We start from the raw sequence: 26,032 nt of genomic DNA, 5'->3' as shown, positions 1-26,032 counted from the left end.
GACCTTTTGTCAGTATGGTGTCCAAACAGTATTTATTTATGCTAGCAACGAGAGACCCTGCACCATCACTCTTTCACATTGAATCATGACAGTGCAGTACAATTTTTTACCATCACAATCCCAGCATATCACTTTTATAGGAAAAGAGCTCAATCTACATGAAACCCGTGATTCAGTCATCATTTCTTCACAAATGTTTTTAACATATTCCCCCAAAAATCTTTTACTTTTTGTGCCACAGATTAGTCTTTTAGGGTTTAGAGGGCAGGGACTGAGAAGATATTGGGAGAAGTGATTAATTTCTACAGTATGATCGAATAGTTCAAAATACTATTCTGCTGATTAAAAAAATCAAAGAGCAGTAGATTAAAAAAATAAATAAATAGCAGGCAATATAACATAACCAAGAACTTAAAGGACATTTAAATCCTGATCCCTTGGCAAAGTCAACAAACTTTAAAAATTAAATAACAGCCAAGAGAAATAAGCATTATTTACCTGACTGATCAGGAGTATAAATTGGTTTGTCTGTATGAATAAAAGAAACCCATTCTCATAGGAAATAGGAATTTTTTTTAATCTTGTAAAATGTGGAGAAACAGCTTCCAAGTACACATACTCGATTGAATTATCTGTTCTTGGTAAATCTGTTGGTTGAAGCTGAGGGAGATGAAATAAAGATTTTTAAAGAATATTAAAATATTTTTCAAGTATTTTTTCCTACAGTATTTTTGGTTGAGAAGAGTGTATGAACAGCAATTACTATCCTGTAGTTAATTATCATTAGATAAAAGCATCAACATCCACAGTTTATTTTTGCTTACATCATAGATGACAGTCTGGAGTAAAAAGCTACAAACAGGTATTTTGAAATTCTGCATTTTATTTATGTCCAGGACTAAAATAGCAAAGTGCAAAGCCCAGTTATGAGGTTACAAGAGTACAAATTATCAGACTTCCACTTATACACACAATGAATCTTGGCCAAACCAGAGCTGCTGTTGTGGTTGTTAGTTTGGTGAAATAGCTATTCTGGCTAGAAAATGAAAACTGGGCAAGAAGCACTTCCTGGGAGGCATCACCTCAAATAAAACCTTCTTAGTCACCAGCATTCAGTAAAAATCTATCTAGCTCCCTGCACCCTTTACTTAAATCAAATTAGTTAAAGCAGTTAAATGAAATCTGGGACCTTTTGGAACTTGTCACTGACAAACAAGACTGAGTCTTGAACCTTGGTTTAGTTACCATTTTGGTTTACTCTGAACACTCAGTTGACATACCTTGTCTACATTCCACACTTCTCCATTCTCTCCCTTTTTATTTTTTAAAGTTATGCAACTATGATAATGTTTCTAAATAGTCTGATTATATGTTTAATTTTGGTGTCATTCCTTTACACAAATTTTATCCAATTTAATTTCAATTTCTGACAAAATAAAATGACATGCACTGCATGTAGCAAACTGAGAAATTGGTGTGCTAGGCTTCTCTTCCCAGTCTAAACAACTGAAAACTTACCATAATCTTTTTTAACACTTATAACTAACTGTGACAATAAAAACACTGCAACAAAAGTCTGAATTCCTTACTGTTAAAGTTACAGCATCTTGGAATTTGTTGGCTGGAGTTAAAGAAATAAGGCCAGAAGAATAAAGAGCAAGCTTATCTGGAAAGCTTCTTATGGCAATATTGACTGTAAATTCCTTCTCATAACCAAAAGCTTGAACTACAACTTTCTCAGATGCCCCAACTCGGAAGATCTTCGGTGCTGTAAGGACGTATCTGTATATGGAATATAAACCAATAAAAGGATAATGGAATTGTATTTCTTTTGGTTTTCTTACTTCCGTTTGTAATTCACTTAAGCACAGACCATTAAAGCAAACAAGATAACCAGGCTAAATTATTCTATGACAGTAGTTAAAAACAGTAGAGTCCCAGTCAGAACAATTTTTACAAAAACTGTAATGTAACATTACCAAGTACCAGTTTAGGTAATGTTTATGAAATTGATTTTGTAGACACACAAAAGCATGTCTACTAAAACAGGCTATTTACATGGAAATAATTATTCCTTTTGCCAAATTAAACCCTGAAACACTAATCTTCCAAATAGCATACTTGTGTAGTTTTCCCACCAGTAAAGTTCTCACTGAAATGAATGGGGCAACTTATAGTAAAGGCGAATGTGAATAAATATTTGCAGGATTATTATTTTTTCAGTGCTTTATAAACTGCAGTATGCATCATTCCACAAAAGCACAAACCAGGCTTTAGTAGCTGACTACACAATGTATCTAAAATACACGTGAAGTGCCATTAAACCAAACATTTAATATATGTTCACCTTCTTTTTCTGAAATGCCAAAAGCACTTAGGTTGGCTGTTTTCTATATACCACTGTTAACAGATACAAGAATCAAAAAAGCACCGTGAAGTATAGTTGTAAAATACACATTTAAGTAAGAGCTTTCATCAAACCTGTATCAAAGCATCTATCTTCAGGCACTATAGAAAAGCTAATGACCACTAGCTTTATTTCTTTACTTTTTTTCATGTTTATCTTTTGGCACCTAAGTAGATGACTCTACCTCTTTCTCTGGCAGCAAATACAGTAATTCCAGAAGCACCAGTCCTTTTTCTAGCATTAGTCCCACGTACAATAGTAAAAATTTCCCTTGTGAAAACACATCAATTTGGATAGTGCCTTTTGTTTTGGCTCTACTTAAATTCTGTATCTATTTACCTAAAATAGAGGACAACATCCAAGTAACATTTCAAGTAAATTCTATATTTGCTTTACTTACGTTTCCTCTTGGCTAAAAGTTGTTCTAGAAAATAGCAAAACACAAAAATATATTAAAATAGTCATAGCGTCTATGACAACAAACAGCAAACCATAGACGTCAACAATTCTGGCTTAAATTGTGTTTGGCTTCTGCTATAGATGAACAGAAATACCAGCAACACATTTCACTCAGTTAATAATTAATTCCAGATCATGTTTTACTAAATGTTATTGCCCCCTCCCTTGGAATCCAGGATAGCTAAACTTTAGAATTTTTAAATTTAGGATTTCAATTTTTAAATATGTCCAGAGCAATCCTATGTCAGTCTTGGCTCTCTCTCTGATAGCTAAATAAAAATTTTCAGGAGTAGCAAAAGAATAAACTACTAACAAACACAAAATTAATTCCATTTGTCCATCAGAAAATAATTTTTATTTAAATCAAAGTGATTTGAAATTTGCAGCTGAAGGAAAAAAGCATTTGAATATCAAACATAATGCACTGGTATGTTTAGACCAGAAGTTTTTGTTCTTTTTGTTTTGAAATAACTCTTCATTTGCAAATTTCTTTTAGCCATTTGTATTCTTGATTATGCCAACTTTCTGAGTACTTCCATTACAAATAACATTGCAATATGAAAATATTAGGGCATAATACATCTACAACATGAACTATTTTAAACAGTATTTGCAAAAAAAACATTGGTGGCAAAACCTTTGCATACCTGATATCTAAGCATAGGACCTCAACAAGTAAGTTTACGCAAAGTTAAACTAAAGTTATGTAAGACTTCTGAAGTTTAAGCAAATACTGTAGTCAACCTTTACGGGAAAGACATTTACAAAACTGTTTCTGATCAATATAAAATTAAATTACAAGGAGACCAATTTAGGTTTCCCAACAGATACAATAAACTACATGGGAAGCAAAAATATATAGAACAAAATCCTATAAAAATGGAAGGTGCTCAGTATTATTCAAAATAATGGTCCAAATACCTATTACTTAATGCCAAACAATGAGAATTCATACAGTAAGTTTACATAGATGGTATGTAGATAATAAGGTGCAAACAGTGAAGAACATTGGAGAAAACTTTAAAAGTCTAACAATATTTTGAAATAATGTTTTTTAAACCTAATTATGTCCCTTCCCTACATTCTTTGTTAAAGATATGGCCTACTGCTTTTTCAACCCTGCATTTCACAGCTAGTTGTGTAGCTTCCCAACTAACATGGGCCAAAAACGTTACCAAAGATTTATTTGAACACCTCTGTGAAAATGGTGGCAACTTAGGCCGAGTGCATCGAGTTTATCACAATCAAATGTGGTACGCATTTAAAATGCTACATAGTGTTCCGGTGAAAAACTCATCGACATACAATTTTATACTGATATGCTAATATGTGATACATACATACAGATACATAAAGCCTAGACCAGAAAAAAGAAGAAAAAAAAAAAAAAAAAAACCCAATCACCAGAGCAGGCTTTGTTATTTATACAGTGACTTGGGCTTTAATTAGGCAAACCCCCTCAGAATCCACCCTTGGCAGCTGAGGTAAAGCGGCAGTTGGCGGCGGGAAGAAGCGAGACAACACCGCGCGCGCCCCTGCCGCCATCGCGGGCGGGAACGTTCCGTTAGGAAAGGGCGCGGCTTCGCGAGGGCCCGCCCCGGGCCCCTTCACCCGCTGCCGGCCAAGCACCAGACAAAATGGCGTCGGCTCGGCTCCTCACACAGGGCTCTTAAAGGAGCCGCAGCAACTCGGGCCTGGCGGTTCGCAGAGACGACGATCGCTCGGTGGTGGAAGGGTGGCGGGGGAGAGGTGCGGTGAGAGCCGGTGCCTTCACTGGGGGTCGCCCGGAGGCCGCCCTACCCGCTCCTGCCCCGGCGGCGAGCGGGGAGCGGTGAAACGGCGTTACCATGTCAACGCAGGTAATCAAAGCGGAGGCCTGAGGCGAAGCGCCCTCGGCGGGAATCGGGATCCCCCTTCAGCGAGCATCGCCGCTGCCCGGCCGCCTGGCTGCGGGCGCGGAGGGGAGCTCCGTCCGGGGCTCATCCGGCAGTATCGTGCCGCGTCGGGCGGCCGGTAATCCTGTCAGGTGCGGGCTGGCCCTGGCGGGAGGGCGGGGAGAGGCGGGGGGCTCGGCTGTGGGCCCCGCGGATGGAGCGGCCGCGGCGGGTTCGCTGCCGTTAAGGGGGGAAGGGGCGGGCTGGGCTGGGCTGTGAGCACCGGGGGCCCGTCTGTTCCTCACTGGGGCGCGGGGAACGCCCAGGGCACACACCTCGGCGGCCAGGTCAGCTCAACGCACTCGTCCCTTACCGTTCTCTTCTAACGTGAGAGTTTTGTTACGCTTTGCATTGCATAAAGCACAATCCGCTCCCAAGAAACTGCATTAAAATGTCTCAACTGCTCTGCTTAAAACGTGAAGAAACTTCCCAAAGTAGATTTTGACTAGCTCTCCATCGTCTTTCCCCCTCTCCTGCCCCTTCCAGTCTCACTTTCCTGACCCTAAATAAGTTGTGCTTCCAAGTACTGGATAGAAGAGCATGGCTCCTTCGTTTGTTCTTTCTTTTCGAAGATTCAGGAAAACGTTTTAGTGAAGAAAATCTTCTCAACTTAAACACGGTGTAATGACTCCTGTAGCTCAAAGTTACCTTAAAAACATATGTTTTTATCTTATAGAGTATCTTAAAATGTGCTTTTTGTTTACTGGGCCGAGGTTTTAGTAAAAACCTGTCTCTTGAAGGTGGTTGCTACAAGGGCTTTGAAGCACAGAAAGGGTACATGACTTTCTACACTTGCCCCTAGGGAAATATATTCATCTCTAGGGGAAGTGTTTGTTAATGTTCTCTGGAATTTCCCAGGCAGTCACGGAATAACTTGCTTATAGAAAGGGGAACACTAAAGGAATGCCAGTCCTAGTCTGATTTTAACTTCCCTCCCCTTCCATTGCCCTTTTTTGCTTCTATTTGCTCTTCTAGCTGCAAAGTGGGCAATTTCTAGATTTGTTTAAAACAATTGGGAATCATAGGCCTCTCTTTCTGTCCTCTGCCAACTCTGTTAGTCTGAGTTGAGATTATCTCCAGACCTGACAGGCCTACTGTAGACCATAAATTGCAGGACAGTTACCAAGATGAATTGCAAAACAGAAAGCAGTTCAGCCAGTTCCTGGTGTGCTGTAGAATAGTGTAAGTAAACAGGTATACCATTCCACCAAATGTATGTTAGCCCATGGAAACTGGGAGCTGTCACCCATTGGAAAATTGGCTTAGATGTGGGGGTTTGGCACTGTATCATTGCTGGAAATATTTTTTTTATGCTAAAAAGACATTTTTTCAAATATCACCTCTGTGGTGTCCCAAACTGTATCACCTGAAGTGATAAATTGTGTTGTTAAGCACATACATACTGAGACAACAAGCACCTAATAACATGTTTCTGTAGCACCTTTGTTGGCATGCAAACCATTAAGATTTAGACTTATGCAGAGACTGATGTTTATTTCTGTTCTTCCAGATATTGGTCATATGATATTCTGTATTTTTTGGCAATGAAGAAAGGCTCGGTTAGAAAAGTGTCATGTAGAAAAAAACAGATGTCAACTCCTCGGACATCTAGTCCAATGTCTCCTGTCAGTTCAAGTACCAGGTCACCATCTCCTCTTAGCCAACAGACATCTCCATCTGCTTGCAAAAGCATGGAGCGGAGGCACCAAGAACTTGATGTTACAGCAGAAAATGCAGAAGCTGCTTTGAAGTTTCATAAAGGTATTGTATAAATAACTGCTGGTATAAAAGCACATACTAAAAGCATAAAAAGCCAGTGTTCTGTGAACTGTATAATTAAAGATGTATATGATCTGTTGGAAAGAACCCTGAAAAATTGCTTTCATCTTTTGCTACTCAGATGTGGAAATGATAATAATGAAATGAAAGCTATGTAGAATAATGAGACTTTTATTCCTTATATTCTCTGCCGGAGGGTGACGGGCAAAGGGAGATGCATACTGTGCCTTTTTCAAAAGGCTGTACCCGCTTACTCTAACATGTCATTTCCTGTAAATGCTTCTGGTGCGCTATTTCTTCTCATCCCCTCTGGGGGGGAATAATTTTCAGTGTTTTCCCAGTATTCAGTGTAAAGTAAAAGACTAATGTAAAAATTGCCATTTCTTTCACTACTGAAGGTAGCTTCTCTGTTCAATTTCAGATGAAAATGGTGTTAGTCCAGGAGTTAGGTACATAACTGAACTCCTTATAAAAGGTCTGTCAAAACAGGACAATTTGGCCTGTATAAGCTCACTGAATCTTTCTTCCTCAAAGGATGGGGACAAGAAATTTAAGGTAAGTTATTGAAAACAACTGGTAATAAAAATCAAAAATTAATTTTGATTTATATTTTAGTACAGGTCTATTTTTAAGTGGATGTAAACAGCTATATTTTAATTATGTTATCCTGTTTCTACAAGCTGCTTCTGTTTAAAAAAACCCCAACTCTCAGTGGAGACTTGTGCAAAATTTAAAAATTTGGATCAGTTAGAATGAAGTTTAGAATGCCATCCCTTTGTCTGATTTTTTTAGCTTTTGGATTGTGCTGTTTTAGTTTGGTTGTTTGTTTTTTTTTTAACGGCAAGTTTCCTTTTGGTCCACTGCAAATTTAAGATATAGTTTTCTTCTTCCAACACAGTAGAAGACTGTAGCTAAAGCAGGGTTTTAGAATCAACCATGAAGCTGCAATTAATAATGTTACATTACTTCGTATTTTTTAAAGACTAGGTGGTTATTAAAAATAGAAATCTGCCTTTTTTTTTTTTTTAAAAAAAAAAAGGGGGGTGAAATTGCAATGCTAAGGGATTAATTTTCTGTTCTTTAGTACATAGAAAATTTGGAAAAGTGCTCTAAACTACAGACACTAAATCTTAGTAACAACCAAATAGAGAAGATTGAGAAGTTGGATAAACTGATGAAGTTGCGTGAACTCAATTTGTCTTGCAACAAAATCAGGTAAGCAGAAACACTGATGGTTTTGGTAAGCCCAGATGCAGTAATGCTGGCATTCTCTTAATTGTTTAAGTGAGTTCTCTCACAGGTGAGAATAGTTAAGATGAATTTCCCATCAGTGGTATGTCAAGACCAAGAGGCTTTAGTGAGATGATCTTAAAAGGCATAAGTTCTTGGATGTTAGAAGGCTAAATACTTCGGAGAAGTGCTGTTAGTGTACCATGGCTGCAGTTAAATTTGTTTTCTAGGAAACCAAGCCGGAAATGCAGGTTTTCAGATACATAATGCAGAGTGTACACTAGCCCAATTAAATACATTAAAAATGTAATTAAATTTTTAGTGCATATTATTACAGGTAATACAAGAAGTTTTCTTTTAGGAGAGGAAGCTGAATAGGCTATATCAGGCAGGCTGTAAACTCACTAAACTGCTTTTTCACTTTCACAGCTTTGGGAGTCTGGTATCTTGTCTGAGTGGTATAAAAAATGTTAAAGTGTAATGGTTCACACAATAGCAAAATTCTGTTTCCTTTAATTTTTCTGTTAGCGAATTATGATCTTGAAATCGCAGCTTCTTTACTGCTGTTTCATTTAAGTAGAAAAGTTAACAATAGGAAGTAAGCAAGACACCAGTGTTTCTACCCATTGCACTCACACAACTTCCTCTCTCAATAGGAATTGAAAAGGTCAGAGTAGCTTTTAGCTACTGCTGTTTGTTTTCAGACTTTAGTTATATACTGTTGGTTCATACTCAAAAAATAGTAACACAAGAGCACATTCTACTGTACTTTGTTATAATATTCATATCTATGCCCAAGTGATCTAAAACCTAGTATGTTTTCTTTGTTAGCTATTTAGTGTTTTAATAAAAACACTAGAAAATGTAGTTATACATGCTGTCAGTTTAGTTGATCCTTCCTATATGGGAAAAAAACAAAACAAAACAACAGACATCTTTATTTTGGTTCATCTGTGTCTCAGGAGAAAAAGAACAAATTTTGCAAATTAAAATGTAATTACTACACATTACATATCTTCATTTTAATATTAAAGTTATTTTTAGACTAAAGGTTTTGCCACAGTGAGCATGAAAGTCTTGCTGTGACTTTTGATTTTTTTTTTTTTTTTTTTTTTTTTTAGTCTTAATGTAGTACTTGAAAGTAAGCTGATGTAATTTAATTTGAATTGTGAATCCATGGCATTAAACAACTGTTTTTGCTAATCTCTTGGATGATAATTGAGAAAGATTTTGCTGTGGTTTATCCATAATACCTCAGTTACACTGTAAATTTGCTATGGTTCACGATCAGTTATGTTTTTCTTCTTATTTTCAGTAAAATTGAAGGTATAGAACATATGCAGAATCTACAGAAGCTGAACCTTGCAGGGAATGAGATTGAGCACGTTCCTGTGTGGGTAGGGAAGAAACTGAGATCCCTGCGCATCCTTAATTTGAAGCAGAATAAAGTATCATCAGTAAGTGATTATAGTTAGTAATTAATAATTGTTCGGAATGAACATTGTTCATGAACTGGTGTATTTACATCGATGGACTTTTCTGCATAATTGCCAAGTGCCTTTCCACAAAGTCTGTTGTGAAATACAGCTGCTGTGAGTCTAATGAAGTTGTTTATCAGAAAAACTCTCCATTTCTGCCAGGTACTCAAAGCATAAACCTGTATTATGTTGTTCAGGAAAGCACAAGTTTTTGGAAACTTAGGAAAAACCTTTGTGAAAATGTGAAGACTTTTATATGTTACTGGTGGTGTCCCTTATGATAAATTAATGATAGGGTTTTGGAGACTTGTAAATAATCTATTTGTTTATATTTTGTATTTAGGACATGACTAGATTTACTTCTGTTGTCTGGGTTGATTTCCATGTTTTGGAGATACAGAAAGGTGTCTATGAAATGAGATCACTTACTACAATTCCTGAAGGAGTCATGCTGCTTAGGAGAAAAGATGAACTAACTTTGTTTGAGTATTCCTCATGATAAAAACTCCCTCTTATAAAACTCCCTCTTAAAAGTCTGGGGGGATGGAAGGTGTTATATATAAATCCACAAACTTTGTTTTCTTGAAATTTGCAAGGTCAGTTTGCCTTCTTTGCAGGGGTATTTTTTTCACAGAAGAAACACTTTGATTTTGGGAAGTTGCTTTAGTTGTAGTACTGTGTATTTTGGTAGGTTTTTAGAGATTCCATTTTAGCATAATCATTAAAATAGATCCTTTGAGATGGACATAAAACATTCTATACAATCAGAAATTCATTAACAAGATTTTATTGTTCTTGGAAGGATGTCTAACCATTGTTCTGTTTGTCTTTGATTTAGCTCCATGACATAGCTAAACTAAAGCCTCTACAAGATCTGACTTCTCTGTTCCTTGCTGATAATCCCATTGCAAGTCTGCCTCACTACCGCTTGTACACCATATTCCACTTGCGAGCACTGGAAAACTTGGATGGACAGCCAGTGACAAATCATGACAGGCAGGAAGCACTAGAGAGGTTTAATTTAGGTAATAATGATATGTTAGAACTATAGTGAATGACACCAAATTTAAGTTTAGGTGGAAAAGAATTTTATTCGAAAGTTTCTGTTACTTTGTTTTTCAGAAGAGATAGAAAAATTAGAAAGAGAGCTGGAAAACACGGTAAAGGAGATGGAGAACCTTAAACTTAACCAGTCCAAAGTGCTTGAGCAACTTCACCATCAAGATGAGATCAACAGATCATTAAAAGAAAAGACTTTGCAACAGAAACAAAGCTATGAAGACCTACAAAGGGACCTGGACACCAAAAATGAATTGGTAAGATAATCACTTGAATTAATATTTGGAATAGTTTTGTTGTCGAAACAGAGTTGTCAGTGTGAAAGTTCAGATGGCTGGAGATTTATGGGGGACAAAAACTTACACACTGTAGCTTTTAGAGAGCGATTACTCCTTACCAGTACTTCAATATTCTTTCTGTGGAAAAAGTAAGTATCTCAAGCCAGCAGTCAGTATCACTCTTGTAATTTATAGTTTATAATTTAGTTGTTTGTCTCTAGTAATCTTTTTTTGTTTAAAATTTTGTCAATTGATGAAAAGTTAAGTATCCTTTAGCTGCTAAATTGCTGATGTACTGTATCTCCTGTGTTTGGACTTCAAAGTACTGCTGCAACAAGGGAAAAGATTAAATGCTTTTACAGAAACAAGGTGTGCATACAAGTTGTATGTCCGTAATACCCCTTGATTATTAGTTTGGGGAATGTCTGTTAGTTTACTTGTACTTTATTCATATAATTCTAAGATCTTAGGTTTGACAAGTATCTTTCACTGGTAGCTATAAAATGCAAGAGAAATCCTGTTTACTTGAAAATTCTCAGTTGTGAATGACCTGACGGGATCTTAATATATGGCTTTTATCTTACTTGTTAAGACTTGTCCTCTAAAATTTTATCCTTCAGAATCTCTATAGCTACTATTTCTATAGCTGCTTTTTCCGTGAACATACGCACTAACCCAGCAGCCTATTTCTAAAATGTAGTTTTCTGTATAGTGAGATTTAGCAGCAGGTATTTTGCAGCTTAACCCACTCTTATCCTAGGATGACAAACTTTGCTTGCTTCTTTCTTCCTTTAGCTGGTGTATTGGTTTGTCACAGTTCCCTTTCCGCAGAGCCTTTGTTCCTCACTAAAGGTAGCCCCACTGTGCTCCTGGGTTGCATGGTTATCTTTATTTCTAGGATTTATTTGCATGTTTACTGAAGTAGGAACACTTGTATAAAATGTTCCCGTGAGACTTTATATTCACTGTGGTTTTTGGATACAATTTTAATTATTTTCTTTTTCTTCAAAACAGATAATTTTTGCTTTATATATATCGATTTAAAAAATCTTTCTTTAAAGCTTTTCTTTATTCCAGTCTGTTCTATTTCTTTTCCTCCATTAGTCCTGCTTTCCACTGTCTATTGGAATTTTGCTGCATGTTCTCCCTCAGGTATTCAGCATGAAAAGTTGATTTAAAAAGAAATCACATGATGGACCTTCATTTAAACAAAACCTTAAAAACCTAACTAGCATAAGGTTAAGCTAAAATGAAATGCACAGCCCCTATACACTTGACAGTTGAGATATTTGCTTCTTTTACAGACAATGAGTGTTAATAGTTCTCACTGCTCATTAGTAGCAGTAAATACATTTGTTTATTTGGCATCGACTTTGCTAAAGGATTGTACCCAAACTATTTTTTATCCTAAGTTAGTGACAAATTTATTTTCAAACCTTTGATGCATGTAAACTTAAAAGGCCTTTCATGTGATCATTTGTGTTGTATTAATTGTGGGGTTCTTGTCTACTCTTAGTCATCATATTGTATCTTTTAATGAAGTTGCACTTAGTGATATTCTTGATCCAAAATACACCATCTTAACTTTATCTGATGTGAGCTTTGTATCAAAGTTAATGTTTTTTGCCCTATTCTCTACTGATTTGAAATGTATGTGATAATGATGACATTTGAATGAATGCAACTTAATTTATTTACTGGTTTATTAGTTGAAGCAGAAGACCGTGGAGCTAACCCGAGCTTGCCAGAAGCAGTATGAATTGGAGCAGGAACTGGCGTTTTATAAAATTGATGCAAAATTTGAGCCATTAAATTATTTTCCGTCAGAGGTAATAACTTTAAAATAATGGATCTTTCCATTTCTGTTTCTCTTGCTTTTCAACTTGGAAAACAGAAAACTTAGTAGTTTTGCTATAATTCTAAAATATACTGCTTTATTAAAAGCTATTTGTTATGAAATACAAAAATATAATTTTAAAATCATAAGTTACAAGATTTTAAACTGAATCTTGAATGACGTTTAATGTGTTGAGTATTAGTGCATATACACCTATATGCATATGTTTTAGCTAAGTAGAGTCAGTGAACAAACATTTGGTTCTTATTATTAACTGAACAAATGATAGTCCTTTCTTCTGGCTTAATTGTGGAGGCCCTTTCACTTGGAGAAATTCCACAAGCCAGAATGCTCTTGAGTTAGACAGTATTATCTGGCAATTTTTCTGTTTTTTTTTTTTTTCTCCTAGTAGAGCTAACCTCTGTCATACTTACAAAAAAATGTAAATATGCCTGAATGAAAGGGGTCTGCAGAAGAAATGTAAAGATCAGTAATCATTAACTACAAATGATTTTTTTTAAGTTTTATGTTTGAGTAAAGTTTAAGTGCAACAATGGAATAGACTAAATATAAGCTATATTCCTATTAAGCCTCAAATACTAAGAAAAATTCCTCCAGTTAAATATCTACTTGCATTACCCATTTGCAACGAACTGATCATACCCTAACTGGGTTTGTTTGGTTTTAATTCTATTGTAAAATAACAAGAACGTTCAAAGCCAGCAAGTCAAATGTAGTTTGTTTTCTTCTAATTATTCTAGTTTCAAATTTGTTTTCCTTTATATACTTCTTAAGAGAGTTAAATGTATATTATGAGTTGACTGCAACTGTACTTCTGAGATGGATATAAAGACATAGTGCTTCATACATTTCAGGATGTTGAACTTGATAATGTACCTGGTGAAAGCCCGTACATTGGTAAGGCCAGGTATAAAAGAAATATGTTTATAAGAGAAGGCTACATTGCTAACAAAGCTCAGCAGATGGAGATTGGAAAAATGCAACTAGATGAAAATGACTGCTGTAGGAAACCCCAGCTGAAATTGCAGCTCCAAACTCTAGATGAACTACTAGAGAGTAAAGAAAAAAAGATTAATTCAGGTAACATCTTAATTTTTATAAAATAAAATTTAAAATATATATATCAGTGTAGTTCATTCCATTGATTAAATGCTTGACACCTATATGACCTAAAAATAGCAAGAGTGTGTCAAAGGCTTTAAGTGCTGTAATTTCTAAACACTATGCTTGATGCAGTTTGGGTCAAAACCATTACAATTTATTTTCATTGTTATTTCAAGATAACTCAGGATGAAAAGATTAAATGATACTGAAAAGAGAATTATAGGGAGATTTTGTATTTGATGCATTAATTTAATTGTATAAGACTTATAAAAAAAACTTTAGACTTACATTCTGGTTTCTCAAAAAGTATTGGCTTTGATTATCACTGTTTTAAGAAAATGCATTCTGATTAATATGTTAACAGAAAATATGTATCAATGTTATACAGAATACTATAATGTATTTTGTGGGGTTGTGGGTTTTGTGTGCTTTTTTTTTTTTTTTTTTTTGACTGCAGCACAAATAAGACTAGAAGAATTGCAAAGTGCAATAGGAAATGCAGAGCAACAAGTTTTGAAAGTAACAGGGGAACTGCAACAACTGGAGGATGCTCTGGCTCAGAAAAAAGTATGTAAAAAAGTGCTACATGAATAGCAAGGGAAACTGTTTGAAGCAGTGTTGATGTAGAAAATATAGCTGGTTTTATCCCCATTGTTTTTTAAAGGGGCCATTGTACATATGTAAGTCCATTTTTCATGCATCAGAAAAAATATTACTGGTTTTAGATAGCTTGTTTATAAATAATGTCAGAGTTGTAGTGCAACATGTTCCATGTGATACTGGTGCTGATTGTTAACTTTTTCCATAATGTTTTGGAAGAACATAAATACAGGTTTGAGTCCCACAGTAAGTGGACAGTTAAGGGTCACTGTATTATGCAGCAGAAGACTTGGATTTGAATAGGAACATCTCTGTTCAGGTAACCATAAGCTTGTGGCTCTCTCAAGGTGTAGGTAGAGCAGAAAGTAGCAGAGTAAAGGTATAACATCATAAACAGTGCAGGTGACATCACATACATGTTCATGAGAAAAGAAGTTGTACCTGAACCTGTCAGTATGATTGTGTGGATTGAATACATCCCGATTTATCAGAAAAGGCCTTTCGGGAAGGAGCTAATAATAAGCAATGTAGCTACATAATTGGCAGCAAGAATTAATTTTAAAACATTTATCAGCATTAAATTAACACTGTATCTTCCATTTCTTCAACAACTGTCATAAATTATGGCTATCTTTAAACTTTCCTTAAAATCAATGACCAGGATCTTCCATATTTTAACTTAAGAAGTCTTAACTGTGGCAGGGGAAAAAAAGACATTGCAGATAGTCATCTTAAGACTACAAGAAGATACTACACAAGAGACTTCTGAAGCCTTGTTTGAAAACAAAACACTTCAGGATGATGGTCAAAATGAGGGTTCTGTCATGTCCTGGTATGGTACCAAGACTAACATTATAAAACCATAAGCAAACTGTCTTTCTATTTTCTCTCTTTGAGACAGTCCTATGAGTTTCTTATCTTAAGAAAATAAAGAAGATTTAAAACAATGAATAGATGATTTTTAGGCAACCTGCTGGGCTAAACTATCAGTCTCGTTTAACTTTTAAAATGTTCTTGCTCAGCTGTGTATTTCCATATAAACTATTTTACCCAACCCCCTAATGCTATCTCCAGATATCACAGGCCAACAAAGAAGGTCTTGAACAACAGTTGAGTGAAAGGATACAAATTCTGCATCAGCTACGCAAGGAAGCATTAGAACTGGAAAAACAAATGGAGAAACAGGAAAGAGAATTAGGGAAAAAACGTAAAGAGCTTGAAGACTTGCAGAGTTCTCTTGCTTCAGTAAATCCTGAAGATCCAAGACATGTAAGTAAAACTGAAATCCTAAGTTTTTATGTACTGAAAAATGTAGTAAAAGCTACTTTTAACAGATTACCATTCAGTTGTGCCTTTTTCATGGATTATATATATTTTTGTATGTATTAATTTCTTCAGCTGTTACAATTTGAAAAACATAAAACTCCTCACAATTTAAAAAAACCCAAACAAAAAAACAACTTTGGTAAAACACTTGGGCAGCTTATTTTCAATGCAGTTGCTGTGCAGAACATTAAGAATTAGATCTATATGCTTTGCAAAAACATGTTCTGCAGGGCCTTGGAGACAATTTCTGTGTAAGAAATCCTTAATGTATCTTTTTGTAGAATCTGGATTTAAATATTTTTAAGGGTCTCTGTAACAGCTGCAGGCTTATAGCTGGAGTCCTGCTTTGTCTGAGAACTGCATTGGCACAAAATTCTGTTTGCAAGAGGTCAGCATAGAAAAGCTGTCTGGAGCAGCAGATGTAGCTGACCCGGCCAAAGTGGTGACAGTTTATATTAATATTCCTGCCTGTGAGCTGCAGATGGCTGCAACTTTGGCTTTACACTGTAGTTCAGCATCATAAAACTAGAGTCAATTTTGAATAAATAGTTGTAATTCTGAAAAGATTTATACTGCCTTTTCAGTGGGGATTAATGCCCTTTCTCTGCTGTCACATACAGTCCTGTCATTACTGACAGATTGAACAAGGTCTCAGAGGCCATACGTTAAGGGAGGCACCAAGATAGTCTTTATTTTTTTGATCTCCAGGGAAGCAAGATTTTTTGTTCCCGAGTTGACACTGTGTTCAGGTACAGCAAATGTTTATAGCAATCTTAAATTAAATGAAATTACGATTTTTAAGAGAGTTTTAGAAAGTGCATCTCTTTTTAAATGAGACATTTTCAGGCCAGCTTGATGCTTTTAAGCATGTAAAGAAAAACTATGCCTGGCTCCTGTTCCCAGCTGAGGCCTGAAAACACATTTAAAAAATGCATACTTTTTTTTTTTCTCTCTCTCTTTTTTTTCCCTCAGCTGGTAAGTATCTGGAGGGCTGAGGCATTTCTGGCGGGATCCCTGAGCCAACGGCCGGGCCCTTGCCGGGAGCCAGCCCGGCCCTTCCCGCTTCAAATCACAACACAGGAAGCGCTGCCCGGGGCTGGGGGCGGGCAGGGAGCGGGCAAGGACCGGTCAGGGGCCGGGCTGGGGGTGGGCAGGGAGCGGGCAAGGACCGGGCTGGGGGCGGGCAGGGAGCGGCGGCGGCTCGGGGGCTCCGGGCCCGGCGCTCCCGCGGGGCGGCCGGGCCGTTGGAAGGAGCGGGGAGCTGCGGGGCCAGGAGATGGGAGACTCCGCTTAATCGCTTTCGGTGCTGAAGAGATCGGTTCTTTAGTCGGATGAATTCTAGATCAGGGGTGGGGCGTTTTGCAAATGAGACCGAAGGAAGAAAAGACAAAGGCAAAGCTGTAAGTGTTTGGTTTTGTTGTTTTGTTTATTTTTTTTTTTTCTTTTCCAAACAGCTCTCTTGTGACATGCTGCGGCAAAATGACTCAGCAGCAGCGCTTCTACTCGGGTTTTAATAATTGAAATTTCACTTTTGAAAGCTGAATGGTGGCTTGTCTTTAACAAGGTGGCAAGTTAAACTGTACTAATGTGAATGTTAAAGATAACTTCGGTTTAATCCATTAAAAGATACAGACAGCTATGTTTTTACCCATTCCTTTTGTTACAAAAGCAACTTTTTCTGAGAACTTGTATTTAAAATTTTTGCTGCTAGCTTGATTTATTTTTTTGAGTAGTAAGAAAATGATGCTGTTTATCATGACAGTATAATTCTGTATTTTTCTAAGTCTTCTAGCAATGGAGTTTGTGAGTAATTTCATACCAGTGAGAAACATCACTATATTGTGTTGATAACCAAGTTTTGCACACAGCTGAAACAATCATATAAATTCATACTAAATGCATGAAATCCTGACCAAAGTCTGTGTGAGCTGCAGGTACAGTGTACTTCCCAGAAATATTTATTAAAAAAAAAAGTTCCGCTTAAAGTAATTTTAGCTATAAAGTTGGCCTGATGTTGCTGGATGTTGAGAGTACTTTGCTGTGAATGCAATGCAGGATGACAGGATTAAAGCTTCAGGAGGAAATCATGTTTGCTCTTGACTGAAATAGGAAATGGTATAATAAAAAGTAAAGGCAGAAAGACAGGTAGTAGCCATGAGTAATAATTTCCAAATGCAGGCCTTATTCATCATGCCTGGGCAAGGAGGAGACTACTAACGATGCTGTTAATCACACTGATTGCTTGCCTATCTGGGATTCTTTGTGGGGAAGTAACAAGGAAAAATAACCAAAAAACCCCAGGCACCACAACATACGCTGCACTTGTGACTTTTAGTGCCAGTAGTAAGACACAGCAGAACTGAGCTAAAATATTGATTTGACTTTTTAAACCTCTGTTGACATTGTCGCACTTTTCCTTTCCAACTGTTAATTTACAGGTTCACATGAAGGCTCAAAAAGCAAGTAAAGAACAGCAGTTTGATGTAATGAAGAAACATTACAAACATCTTGAGAGTCGCCTGGACGAAATGCTCTCTAGGATTGCAAAGGAAACTGAGGAAATCAAGGACTTGGAGCAACAGCTCACTGATGGTAAATTCTTTTTGTCATATAGTATTTCTTGTATTTACATTAACGTGATAATTGAATTGGTGATTCAGTTTAGTTTATCTTTGCTTAAAATAAATACCAAACATTTAGAAAGAAGTTGAAAAACTATTCTTGACTGATCTAAAAGGAGACTTTGGGTAAATATATATATATTTTTTTTTTTATTTTTATTTTTATTTTTTTTTTTCCTTTAGTATGCTCACCTTACTTGTACATTGTTGGGAAGATAGTTTGCAGGAGGGTTCTTTTTAACTTTTCCAGTGGTCAGGTTAATATGATAACATGGGAAGTTCTAGTCTTTAAAACACAGCACAGGCATTTTCTGGTTGAGTTCTAGATACTTGTTGTTACTACATATTCCAGTAGGTGAATATCTTAAAGAAGTTTGAGAGGCAGTTTTGTTTGTTTTATAAATTAGTGGGGTTTCTTAACTATCTCAAATTTGTTTTGCATTTCTGCAGGTCAAATAGCAACAAATGAAGCACTGAAAAGGGATTTAGAAAGTATTATCACTGGATTACAGGAATACCTGGAAAGTGTTAAGTGTCAGGCAAAACAGGCCAGTGATGAATGTAAGGAGTTGCAGAAGGATAAAACATCTTTGCTACAAAGATTGGCAGATCTAGAAGAGGAAAGAAACAATCTGGAAATAGTTGCCATGGATGCAGAAAATATGAGAAAAGTAAGGCTTAATGCTATGTTTCTTCCCAAATGCCGATACCTAGGAATAAACACTTAAAACAATAAGCATATGACCAAATTGGTAGTAGCAGAGTGAGGTGTCTTGGGTAAAATAATTTTTTGATATGGTATCTTCAATTGGATGTTCCCATGCACATTAAAGAACAGAATTTGGCCTTTAAAACCAGTTCCAATAGACATATAATAAATCTGTACTTTATGGAAGATGTTTCAGAAATGCAGGCTTTAAGTTTCAGACATTAATAAAAATGGATTTACAGTCAGTGTAGTGAATTGCATTAGTGAAAACTGTCTGGACACTTGCTGAGGATGTGTATTATTAGCCTGCATCTGTCCTATCAGCCAATTACTTAGAGAGCTGCTTTAGTATCCTGGTAAGTTTTATGTAAACTTTAGGGACAAATGTGTATCACTTTAAGCTACACCTTTCTAGCCTGAATGTAGACTTTTTTTTTTTTTTTTTGGTAGTCTGTCAGAGTAGCATCATTGACCTGTCCTTTGTATGTAGTGGTGCCACTTGGCTTTTAAGTTTTAAAGTTTAGTGATTAGGGTTAGTGTCTCTATTTTGACCTATCTGCTGTCACATTGATGATGAGTTCCAGAGTGACAGAGGAAGAGAAGCAATGTACTCTGAGAAATCCTGGCTCTCCTGTGTACATATTTCTAAAATGAATGTAAAATTCCAGGAAATTACAATGCTAGAAGGTGCACTCCAAGAGCAGCGAGAAATAAATGAATCTCTTAGAGATGCCCAAGGGGGCATCAGTGCTTATGAGGCTGAACTAGAAGCCCAGCTAAGAGACAGAGACACTGAAGCCAATCAGCAAAAAGAAGAATTTGAAAGACTGAAACAACTTAGCCAGGTAAGAACAGAGCTGTCAGGTTACCAAAGGGATAATCTACCCCGTGACGAGGGGCAACCAAGTCTCCCCTGGACCACATCTCCAATGTTGACTTGCAAATAACTGTTGGTTTAGGTGTGCCCCCAAAGGGAAGGTGGTGTCAGTTTGCCAAGATTTATAATTCTGCATTGAAGCAAGGTACAGCTCATTTGGGGACCCTGTAGAGAATATTCACCATATTTAAAGGGAAAATAATAATCTGCATCTCTTTGGAAAGAGATCACCATGCACACATCAAAGAAATTACACTAAAGCAGTCCTGTGAAAAGTAGCCGGTGAAAGACAGATTGCCTTTGCTCTTTGTAATAAAAATGGAGTTTTATAGCAAATCTTTCTGTTTGTTTTATTTTGTAATATATTATAAAGTAGTAGCTTTCTGCTGGGGAAAAACAATGTATGCTTTAATTTCTACAGTTCCATTTTATCTTACTGTTGAGGATCCTTACTTAGATTCATGTATGATGATGATGATGTAGAATAACTATTACCTGGGCTCAGTTTCCATTCATCAGAAATCAATATGGTGAGATTTGCAAGATGCATTCCAACTGCACATTCCAGATTGCGGGCAGAAATGAAAATGCAAAACAGTAAAGTGTGGTGTTCTGTCCCTAACTGTTCCAAGTCTTTTAATGTTTCAGGAAGAACTGGAAAACTCGCTGCAGAACACTGATAAAATGTAAATCTGTCAGTTACCTGATGGGTAGGACATGCTCATGCTAGGTCTAGATTAGAAGTTACAGTTCAGTCATCATGATGATATTTTTGGAAATACACCTGTTACGTATATAAAATGATGGGTTGATTTGGGATGGTTGGTGGTGTTCTGTTGTGGTTTTTTTTAGGAGGTGTTGCCGTATTGTTACTATTTTAAGAAATAAAGCTGTTGTGTATTTGGGGTTGGAAGCTGGGGATGTTAATCTGGAAGTTTTCTGTGATTGTAGATGGAACTGTCAGCCTTACAAGCTGAACTTGAAAAAGAAAGACAAGCATTAGAGAATGCTATGACCAAAGCACAACTAGCAGAAGAGAAGGAACAACAAAATTATAAGCTCCTTTCTCAGTTCAAACAATTGCAGGTGAAGTATTTGTTGCCTTTAAAAAGTTACTTGATAAACAGCATGTTTCCCCATTCCCCCAGGGGGAATGTGATAAGAATTTTAAAGGATTCTAGATGAATCTTGTTTTGAAGTTCAGTAGTATTTATAACTTTTCCTGTCTTTAATTATCTTGTCCAGAGACCCTACAAGATAGTCTTTGTCTATTTTAGATATCTAGACTGACCTTTAAAATAATTTCAGAGCTGCTTGGTTACATTGCAGAGGGACTGATAAATTGCTATGTCTCTTAATTTCCCACAAGCTTCATTCAGTACATGTCAGTAAGAAAACTACCTGGATGCAGAAGTAAAAACTTCCTCATCTTAAATAAGATTAGAAACGGTGTTCCTCTTCCTAAAGCTGCTGAAAGGCTCAATCAGCAGGATTTCTCTAGGCAAGATTAATATACTGGGTTCAAGATCTTCAAAATATGGCTATGAGAGGAACTCCCCTAATTTTATTTATTTTTTTTAAAAGTGCTGGGTGATTATAGCAGTTTCCCTCATTGTGGGAAGGCTGGGTTCAGTCCTCCTTTGTATCCATCAGATCCCTTTTTCCAGGTCACGTACTCCTCAGAGCCTACAATGACCACCAGAATAGAATAGTTCAGCTGGATAGGACCTACAACAGTCATCTAGTCCAACTGCCTGACCACGTCAGGAAGAGTTTATAAAGGATCAGCTTGTAAAGCTTCCTCACTAGACACTAGCACTGTTATTTTTGCTGAAGCTTGCCAATATGCAGAGAAGAGTTCAGGAACAGTGGGGCCAGGACAAGTGTGACTCCTTGGTCTAGTGACTGGGACAGTGCCTGCACTTGTTCCCTCCTCTCTTATGGATAGATAGTGTACTGGGCTTTGCTTATGTAGAGACAGTACTTCCTTAGTTTAAAGAAAGGATAAGATAATTTCTGAATTGTCATTTAAATATTTTTCAACATGAAACTGAAAGGCAAAGGTTGTTTGGGGTGTTCTTGTTTTGTTGTTCATAGTGGCTCAGGCCATGCTGAAAAAAATGTTTAGACTCTTTATTTAAAAAAATAGAAACCCCCCAAAACCCAACAGCAACAGCAAAAACCCCAAAACAGATCTAGCTATTAAAAATTCTAGCTTTATCATTTGTGCATTTGTTTACTTATGGTTTTGTGGACGGTGGGGTTTTTTTGTCTGTTTCTTTCTTTTTTAGGGAGACAATAATCTCCTGAAGCAACAGCTTAAAGATCTTCAGAATCAGCTAAACCATGCGGTTGGTAACTTAATTCACCCTGAGGAAGTGTTAGCTCGTATAAATGGACTCAAGCAAAAGCTTCAGACAGGAGTTGGAGAGATTGAGTGAGTACCATAAAAGTACGAACAGTGTTAGATTTGTTCATGTGAAAGTGGTAAGTACATGAGAGCAACAAGGTGTGTGTGTGCTGCATCCTACTGAGTGCAACTTGGGGCAGTTCAGACTTGACCTTCAGCACCCTGGGGTTGGTAAGAGAGCATCACCTGAGCTCAATAATTATATTACTGAGGGAAATGTGCAGTCCTCTTGGATTTCACTGTGAGGGACAGGGCAAACTTTGACCCCGGCAACAAAGAATGGTAATAAACAAAGACAGAATGGTACAAATAGAGCCACTGTCCGTGCAGTGTAACGTGTTCAGTGCTGCACCTGAATTCATTTACACTGGATGTCTTAAACTTGCAGTATTGTTTTAGGCTTCATTATTTCAGTATCTGTTATCACAATTTCAAATCACTATTTTTCTGTCTTGGAATCTGGATTGTTTCTCTTTCAGATGTCAGAATTCATCTGATGTTTTAGGGAAAAGCCTTGCAAATCTGCAGAAAGAATTTAATGATATCCTTGCTGATGCTCAGAGAGAAAAAGAGAAAGCATGGGCTAGACAGAGACAATTGCAGGAAGAAGTGGTATCCCAGCAGGAAAAACTGGAAGAAGTACAGGAGAAATATAGACAGGCACGTATCAAAACAACAAAAGCAAGAGTAAGACAATTAGTCTTACTGCAGTTTAGTCTAAAAAGTGTAACTTGCAGCTGAAGGACCAAGTTTCACTTTGGATGTAGCTTGGCTGCTCTCCATCTTTCAGAAGACTGTAATTTTACTGAAGGTAGATGAATGCATTTACTTGTCAGAAACATGTTGCCAGCTCACGTCGGAGCGGGATGGTGTTACTTGTGATTAGAATAGGAATACTAACCATTATTAGAGTTTTGATTCTTCCTGTTGTGCACAAATGTATGTCATGTAGTAATTTTTGTTATAAAGAAGCTGTATAAACAGGCAAAAGCTTCTGAGGCAGGAAAACAAATAACTGACCACTTCCACGCTGTGTATACTGTGAAATTCTGGTTAAAGCAGTGAAATACATCAGCCATTCTTGCTTTCTTTTGATGTGTTAAACTGTATATTTGACACAACATACTCTCCTTTGTGACCTTTTGCTGGCTTTTATTGTATAATGCTTGCAGAAAATGTTTGGAGGGGTTTAATGTGCATTAAAACTTCCATAAGCAATCTCAAATTTTAGCTGTATGACAGCGACTCACTTTTTGGCATTCATGTAACAGTGGAGACAGATATTTTTTTTAAATAATCCTTATGGTTTTTACCTGATTATTTGGTGAATTTGAATTTAGACTCAATGACATGGTTCAGAGGCAAAAAAGTTTAATTGTAAGTAGAAAAATGTAGCCAGTAACCTCCTCAAAAGATCACTATACATATTAGTACCAAAATAACTTGGGTAACTTTAAAATGTAATAGTTACAGTGGCAAAGCACTTCTTTCTGTTCTCTTCTGATACAAAGTATGTTGGTACCTGCACTTCCTGGAAAGTTGTTTCTTTACATTGTTAAAATAGGGTGGCTCTTGATTGGAGGGGGGGGAAAAAAATCCAGCTACTCATTCTAACTTATTTCACTTACAGGTTAAAACTGAAAACAGACAGAATAAGATCAAGGTCCGTCAGTTAGAGAATGAAATTCAACATTTACATGAAAAAATAAAGAGTATGGAAGAAATTCAGGGCCTTGCTGATCAGCAGCTTCAAGAGGCAGATGAAGAGAAAGAGACTATTCTTGCTCAGCTGGAAGATTTAGAGAAAAGGGTAGGAATGAGTAAGGACAAATCTGTGCACTGTGTGTGTTCACGAAAAGAAGATTCAGAAACTCCTGAATTATTTTGCTTTCTAAAACAGATCAAATACAGGAAGGAACACTGAGGTTAAATATATAATATCTTTCTTTTCCTTAAATTTTACTGGTTGTCCTTGCTTTAGGGTTTTTTTTCCTGTTACTTCTGTACAAAATGGGCTATGTGTGGGAAAAGAAGACATACCAACAGAAAGCCTTTCTTCCATGCTGCTTTTTACTTAAAATTTACAAAACCTGTTTTTTTCCTGGTTTCAGAAAAAAACAGAAGATGCCAGGGCACAAATGCAATTTGTCAGTCTAGATAAAGAACTGAAGGAATTAAAGAGAGCAATCGTCACTTCAGATAAACTGGCAGCCACAGAGCTCTCCATTGCTAAAAATCAGCTAAAGGCTCTTCATGGGACCGTTCTCAAAATTAATCAGGAGCGAGCTGAGGTAAATCAACACTGATAATTAATTGCTTGTGTATAAGTAGTGCTTTCTAATGCTATCATAACGGGAGCAGTCCTGGTGTTGTCTTTTAAATTCAGCTTCAGAGCTTTATGCTCTTGCTTTGGACAGAGTCTCATCTTGAAATACAGTAGGTGAATGCCCCAGTAAATCTGGGTGTGGACAGGCACTCTTGCAGAGTTGTTAGAAGGTGAGGGAGAGGTAAGTTTAAATCTCTTATTAACTGGAAATCAAACAATAGATAATGCATTGTTATATAAGGCAGAAGAGCAAAAGAAGGGACTATGGAAGCTTGTTCTTACACTTCAAGTTTTTAGAACTGGGAACCATTTTTGCCTGCATACAGACATTCCTCTGTAGAAATACTGTAAAGTTAAAGGAGAAACATTATTTTACATAAGTTTTGCCAATTTCTGGAATTCCAGAACAGACAAGTGCTGGTGCTTCTTATTAGTCAGCTTTTCACAAAGCTGTGTGAGACATCTGCAAGCCTGTGAAGTTTTCTTGCAAACTAAAGCTCAAACTAAAATGTCAATTTTAGGAGATTGAGGAAGCTGAAGAGTTCTGTGCTGAGGCAGCTCGTGCAGCCCGGGATCTTGCCAGAGCAGAAGCAGAAATAGAATTGTTACAACAGCTCCTTAAAGAGAAGGAAGAACAAGTAGGTTGCAGTGATGTTTGTGCTTTAATATATGAGGAGGATGAAATACTTAGGTATATTTGTTCAGCAAATTTCTGATAACGCCATCTTTAAACATGTGTGCCCTGTCTATTTTCCTCAAGTTTTTCCAAGTCACAGTGTTCTTCTTTCCCCTGACATCTGCCAAAGAACAAAATGGAAACCTCACTGGCTAGAGTAGCCCACTTTCAGGTAAAACTATCACCTGTTCACTAAAGTGCCTTAAGGTGGCTCTGTCTGTAAGCCTCAGTCATACGAGGGGATGGAAAGAGCAATTTTGTTGCATCCGAGTGGTACACGTGTTTTGCTGAATGAGCATTTTTGTAGGGACAGATGGGCATGTTTGAAAAAGTTTAACACAGTCTCAACTGAAGTGCTTTGCTTTGATGTAAATTTATATTTTAAATAGTTTCAGCATGAAATGGAGAAAGCTGGTGAGAAGACGGGTGGATCAAGTGCTCAGAAGTTTGAAATTGATAAATTAAATGAAGCTATGGAGCAACAAAAAGCAGAAATTGACCGTTTAAGATGGTTGTTGGATAACATCGGGACAGGTAATCTCTTTTCTCTCAATTTCTGGCATATAACAATGGATGCAGAAGACTTAACTTTCTTCTTCATGTTTCTCACGGGTCTCAGAAGTTGTTCTCTGGTAGTTTTTTTAGGAGAATAAACTGTTCAGGATACCTTCCTGTACAGATAGGAGGAGGATGTACAGGATCCATGCAGTCCTTACATCACTGCTTCAGTGGCTTCTCTGTATCTATGTATATAAAGCAAACAGCAAGACAGAGTGCAGTTTTGGGAAGGTATACGGGTCTTTACTTCTTCAGATAGGAAGAATGGAGGAAATGGATAGCTAAGGACCAGCAGCGCCACCAGCCCTTCTGGGTTTCTGGCTTTGTTAGTTGGCATGCCACG

The 26,032-nt window shown here is 37.0% G+C and overlaps 2 protein-coding genes across 6 annotated transcripts in view; one reads left to right on the top strand and one right to left on the bottom strand.

The window, feature by feature from the left end:
* The window catches only part of C5 (complement C5), a 28,554-nt gene extending 25,682 nt beyond the window's left edge, over positions 1 to 2,872 (bottom strand). The window contains 4 exon segments of the mRNA XM_042786788.1: positions 499 to 543; positions 546 to 660; positions 1,590 to 1,782; positions 2,808 to 2,872. Coding sequence (XP_042642722.1) covers positions 499 to 543; positions 546 to 660; positions 1,590 to 1,782; positions 2,808 to 2,872 — 418 coding nt within the window.
* Positions 2,873 to 3,273: 401 nt separating this feature from the next.
* CNTRL (centriolin) overlaps positions 3,274 to 26,032 on the top strand; it is a 37,663-nt gene continuing 14,904 nt past the window's right edge. The window contains exons 1-22 of one of the 5 annotated variants that reach the window (XM_042786511.1): positions 3,274 to 4,725; positions 6,311 to 6,561; positions 7,001 to 7,134; positions 7,664 to 7,794; positions 9,125 to 9,266; positions 10,126 to 10,312; positions 10,410 to 10,603; positions 11,420 to 11,476; positions 12,334 to 12,453; positions 13,337 to 13,562; positions 14,044 to 14,153; positions 15,261 to 15,455; positions 17,951 to 18,104; positions 18,584 to 18,804; positions 19,511 to 19,687; positions 20,671 to 20,805; positions 22,011 to 22,156; positions 22,609 to 22,789; positions 23,760 to 23,939; positions 24,241 to 24,420; positions 24,977 to 25,093; positions 25,521 to 25,665. In XM_042786511.1, coding sequence (XP_042642445.1) covers positions 6,345 to 6,561; positions 7,001 to 7,134; positions 7,664 to 7,794; positions 9,125 to 9,266; positions 10,126 to 10,312; positions 10,410 to 10,603; positions 11,420 to 11,476; positions 12,334 to 12,453; positions 13,337 to 13,562; positions 14,044 to 14,153; positions 15,261 to 15,455; positions 17,951 to 18,104; positions 18,584 to 18,804; positions 19,511 to 19,687; positions 20,671 to 20,805; positions 22,011 to 22,156; positions 22,609 to 22,789; positions 23,760 to 23,939; positions 24,241 to 24,420; positions 24,977 to 25,093; positions 25,521 to 25,665 — 3,349 coding nt within the window. In that variant the 5' untranslated portion in view covers positions 3,274 to 4,725; positions 6,311 to 6,344. Of the gene's footprint in view, positions 4,726 to 5,883; positions 5,983 to 6,310; positions 6,562 to 7,000; positions 7,135 to 7,663; positions 7,795 to 9,124; positions 9,267 to 10,125; positions 10,313 to 10,409; positions 10,604 to 11,419; positions 11,477 to 11,728; positions 11,777 to 12,333; positions 12,454 to 13,336; positions 13,563 to 14,043; positions 14,154 to 15,260; positions 15,456 to 17,950; positions 18,105 to 18,583; positions 18,805 to 19,510; positions 19,688 to 20,670; positions 20,806 to 22,010; positions 22,157 to 22,608; positions 22,790 to 23,759; positions 23,940 to 24,240; positions 24,421 to 24,976; positions 25,094 to 25,520; positions 25,666 to 26,032 lie in introns of those variants that run through there. The other 4 variants (XM_042786508.1, XM_042786507.1, XM_042786510.1 and 1 more) reach the window with 4 other exon arrangements.

The sequence above is a fragment of the Tyto alba genome, unplaced genomic scaffold, assembly GCF_018691265.1.
Source record: "Tyto alba isolate M040663 unplaced genomic scaffold, T.alba_DEE_v4.0 Super-Scaffold_11, whole genome shotgun sequence".
NCBI classification, from domain to species: domain Eukaryota; kingdom Metazoa; phylum Chordata; class Aves; order Strigiformes; family Tytonidae; genus Tyto; species Tyto alba.
Note: the sequence above shows the minus strand (reverse complement) of the source record. Positions and strands in the feature narration are given on the sequence as shown.